The 4,786-nt window shown below is 37.1% G+C and overlaps 1 protein-coding gene across 1 annotated transcript in view; it reads right to left on the bottom strand.

Annotated features, from left to right (window-relative positions):
* Nucleotides 1–3,399: 3,399 nt before the first annotated feature.
* The window catches only part of mei1 (meiotic double-stranded break formation protein 1), a 46,107-nt gene continuing 44,720 nt past the window's right edge, over nucleotides 3,400–4,786 (bottom strand). The window contains exons 31-32 of the mRNA XM_088353299.1: nucleotides 4,198–4,310; nucleotides 3,400–3,666 (exon numbers count right to left, since the gene is read on the bottom strand). Coding sequence (XP_088209425.1) covers nucleotides 3,597–3,666; nucleotides 4,198–4,310 — 183 coding nt within the window. The 3' untranslated portion in view covers nucleotides 3,400–3,596. The remainder of the gene's footprint in view (nucleotides 3,667–4,197; nucleotides 4,311–4,786) is intronic.

The raw sequence follows: 4,786 nt of genomic DNA, 5'->3' as shown, positions 1-4,786 counted from the left end.
GAAACTCCGCTCAGGCAAATGTTTCATTCCGGACGATTTAGAAGAACACACTACCGGAGCGACGTTTTTTTCATTGAACATTGCAACTACAGTACAAACAAAATCTAGTATGGAAGAGTAAAAAACAAAAAACAATACAGTTAACAATTTCAAGAGAATGCAGGTGCTGTAGGAATACAGAGAAAATAAATAAAATAAAAATAATGAAACGTTTGGATCAATACAGGGGAATATCCCCCAAAAGTATATTAGAAATCCATTGGACACTGAAGGTGTTCATCAAATTAAAAGATTGAATCAAAAAACAAAAACAAATTCACTCACAAAATTCTGCATAACACTTTTGATATTTGTTTGTGGGGCAAATTTATGCTGTACATATGAGATTTATTGCATTGTCGCCATTCATGTCCTGTAAAATGAGTCCAAATGTTATATTATCTCTAGTCAAGTTGGTGGGAAAAGTGGAGATGAAAGGAGTAACCCAGAGCTAAACTTTTTTGCCAGAATTCTCGTACACTGTAATTGGACATGAAAATAAAATATGGTCTGTGGTTTCAATATAAATTTTCCAAAATGGGCAGATATTATCTTCAATTTTAAAACGTGCTTTTAATAAGTCTTTTGATGTATATATATTATTGATAATTTTAGAGAGTGTTTCTTTAACTTTGTGGGATGTATGTAATTTTAAGTAATTTATTGTCAATCTATTATCACATTGTCATCAAATGTATTTTGTTTCGTTTTCCAGGAAATGTCAATTTTGTTAAGCATTCTCTTATGAGGTTATTATCACAATTACTGTGCAGAATTGACACCCCCTGTATAAGCGGAGGTATTTGGGGGTTTATTTGTTATTTCAGAATTTCAGCTGTTGTAGATATGAATTGCTATGGAATGGCATTTACTTATTTGTTAAACTCAGATTTGGGTGGATCGAAGTCCCATTTGATTTAGAAATGTTCATAACTTAACATTCCACTGTAATCAGATGTGATAATGACCATATGCTTTTCTTATACCAATCCTTAAAAAATAATGACCTGTTCCTAGGTAATGGTTGGCTAGATCCCTTAACCACTAGAGTCGTGGGGGCACCATTTCTTGTGGTGTGTTTTGGGCAACTACAGCCTGATGGCGCCCATAGCAGTTATTCCAGATGGCAATGGAGTGCAGTGAAAAGTTGTGCACATTAAGTAAGTTCCAGGGCAGCAGAATTAGTTCGGGATACAATACAACAAAACATTATTATTGGTCATCCATGTTTAAATTCATTTTATTTTTGGAGTTCCATTAAAACAGTCAAAATCTATTGCTCTCCCGCCACCATCATCTGTCGTCCCGGGAAACCATAATTGAGGAAGATTTCCTTGAGAATGGTCTCTGCAATAACCTTAGCTGAGGACTGTATTAAACCATTTTAGAGAAGCAGTCAACCAGTTCAAATGACATATAACCACTTAGACATGGGAAAACATGAAACAAAATCCACACTACTATGTGACCGTGGCCTCTTAGGAACCTCAACGGCTTGTAACTTGCCTTGGGGCTTTGAAAGGGAGTTCTTATTTCCGGCGCACACCTCGCATGTACGTATTCTGCTACATCCCCCTTCAGGTTTGGCCACCATAACCGTTTACAGATGAACCTGGGATGACAAGTAACCTTGAGAGTGTGGGGTGAATGGATCCCCTGACTTCTGAGTTCAAGGACCACACAGAGGGCGTTGGCCGGTGCCCCCACAGGAATAAACACCGCCGCCCCAGTCATTCTGACTTTGTCCTCTAACTCCCATGACCATGCACCCACGAAACAGGTCTCTAACAAGTATTGACTTAGGAGTGGGGTTGAGACCATCAGGATTAAAAACCTGAGTCAACAAGCCAGGTTTAGTATTCTTAAATCCCGGACAATAGGAGAAGATAAAATCAAAACGTCTGAAGGATAATGACCAACGAGCTTGTCTGGCATTGAGCCTGTTAGCAGATTTTAAGTACTCTAAGTTTTTGCGATGGGTCAAAACCTCAAAGGGATGACGGGCCCCTTCTAGCCAATGCCGCCACTCCTCCAAAGACGCTTTAACCGCTATATACTCCCTATCACTTGTTGTAATTCTGTTTACCTTTAGATAATTTCTTGAATAGGAAGGCACATGGGTGCAACTTCCTATCCCTGGTAGAGACCAGTAAAAGAACCTCCCTTATCCCAACGTCAGAAGGGTCAACCTCAACCGCCAAAGGTTGATTGGGGTCGGGTAAGGACAGAATGGATGTCGAAGAAAAAGCCGCCGTAGTGCACAGTGAAGACCAGTGGATCCTAACCTTGGGGACGCAAGAGCGTGAAATGGTGCAGCACGAATGAATTTCAGATGGAAGTTAGCAAAACCCGTGAAACGCTGGACTTCCTTTCTAGACTTAGGGACCAGCCATTCGACTACTGCCATGATCTAGGGCGGATCCATCTTTATCTTCCTTTTAGCGAGCACAAACTCTAAAAAGGAGACGGACAAAACATGCATTTTTCTGCCTTAACGTATAGCTGATTGTCTAACAATTGCTGCAGTACGTTTCAGACATTAGTCTTGTGTGTCTCCAAGTCTGGAGAGTAAATCAGGATGTTGTCAAGGTAAACAAAAACAAAGATTGAGCATGTCTCTAAGAACATCATTGACAAGAGTTGAAAGGCAGCTGGAGTGTTGGTTAGACCAAAAGCAGAGGTAGGTATAGTAGCCAAAGATTTTACTTAAGTGAAATAACTATTATTTTCTGAATAATATTACTCAAATAGAAGAAAAAGTAGTCATCCAAAAACTTGAGTAAAGGTAAAAAAGTACTTGGTGAAAAAAAAATTATCGATCAAGTACTGAGTAAATGTAGTCATATTTATTGATTTAAAAAAAATAAATAAAAAAAAAACATCCAATCAGATCATCAAATTATCAAAGTCCATCCAATAAACAAAAAAAAATTAATTTAATAGTAGATTAAAATAATCAACATAAATTTAAATGCTTTAATAAACAATACAAATTAAAATAATATAAAAAAAAAAAATTAAACAGATGTAGCACAATTAAAGCCCCAATAATTATCTTAACGCAAGAATAACAACAAGCTAGCCTATGAACACGAACAAAGGAGGCTGCATATTGTAACTGGTGTTTCCCACCATTTTAAGGGGAACTTGCTTTGGATGTGAGGCCAGGGGTCCTCCTTCTCTTCTGTGTTTTCATAGTCGGTATTGCTAAGTGATATTTTCGTTTTACCTGTAAACAAATTTCCCCCCGCTGAAGTTGAATATGGTCACATGACCAGAGTGCTACGTTTGATTAGTTAAACATGGTAGAGCCTGGCGGAGTTCTCTGTCGAAATAAATGCGTCTTAGCGGAGACAGACAGACATACTTACGTGATTTATTAAGTGACGAAGTAACGACTTCAATGTTGCTAAATGACATCAGTGTCTACATACTGCTAAAAAATGCAAATTGTAAAGTCAAATTTCAACCACCATTGCATTTTGAATGTAAAATGAAAAAAAAAATGTTCATAAGGGACATTGTAATGGGAACACAGTGAAATTTAAATTCATGTTTTACTTTTCTAGAATATTTTCACTGCTCATTGTGAAGTCGGATAAACAGATGGACACACTCCCAAATTGTCTGAAGAAGCAAGTTAAGGAACAAAAAAGTGGTAAAGTAATGCTGTGTGGTTTTGAAAGACATGAGCTTTTGAAGTCTCTTATCGCAGACTGCATTGTATTGCATCAAAGACCAATAATTATGGCTGCAGCTTAATCTTTGGAAAGCGTTTTCAATGAAGACAGTTATAAAAATCATTTGTAGCTTTAAGTTTAAAGAATCCCATTTCAATTCTAGTCAGTGTGATAAAAAGAGATACATAGTTGAACCATTTCGTACAAAATTAGCTTTTATGGTAACCCTTTGTGTGTTGTTCAGAATTTAAGAGAATGAAAGAGTGAAAACATTCAATGAATCCCAGACAAAATCATTTAAGCTGCTGATGGAAGTCTGCATAAATGCAAATCAAACCTATTGAGATTCTGTGTTATCACATTTTGCTGGATGTGATTTCTCAATTCCTTAATAACTATGTTTACTTAGTGGTTAAGAGTATGGGTGTATGTAACCTTTGCTTAGCTTTAGATTGGATTCACTTGAAGATTGGGATACAAGATATTGCATTGCCAACTGGGACTTTCGGTCGGCGTCAGTGACTCCATCAGACTCCTTACTCTTATCATGTGTTCCTCTGTGGGTGGGGGCTGAAAGACACCACTCTGTATCTGAAAAAGAAGACAATTTAATTTTTGAAAATTAAACTAAAATAACATGTCCTGTAGAACAGTTATAACAAAGACACAGAATGATGGCAAAGAATAGAGAGGACTCAATATGAATCCAATTTGACCAGTACGACAGAAGTTAAAACGGGAATGACATTTTTACATTGGAAAAAAAGTAAATGAAATAGTTCAAGAGAGTAAGGCACCCAATTTTCAAAAGCATGTTAAGACATTTTCCGTCCCTGTTTTACACACACATGCCACTTTACAAGCAGTGTGCTTACACAAGAATGAGACTGCAGATGTACAGTAAAGAGTGGTGTTAATTGCATACCAAGTGGAGTTACCTTTCTACCAAGAGACCCATATACTGTATTAATTTTTAGAAAACTGAAAAGGGAACTGAAAGGGAAAATTGTGTAACTAAGTGAGTAGACATATCCACGAGAGAAACAATGATTTATTGTTCGGCTGGT

This window comes from Urocampus carinirostris, chromosome 1 (genome assembly GCF_059441175.1).
Source record: "Urocampus carinirostris isolate Australia breed hairy pipefish chromosome 1, RoL_Ucar_1.0, whole genome shotgun sequence".
In the NCBI taxonomy this organism is placed as follows: Eukaryota; Metazoa; Chordata; class Actinopteri; order Syngnathiformes; family Syngnathidae; genus Urocampus; species Urocampus carinirostris.
This window is presented reverse-complemented; position numbering and strand designations above follow the sequence as displayed.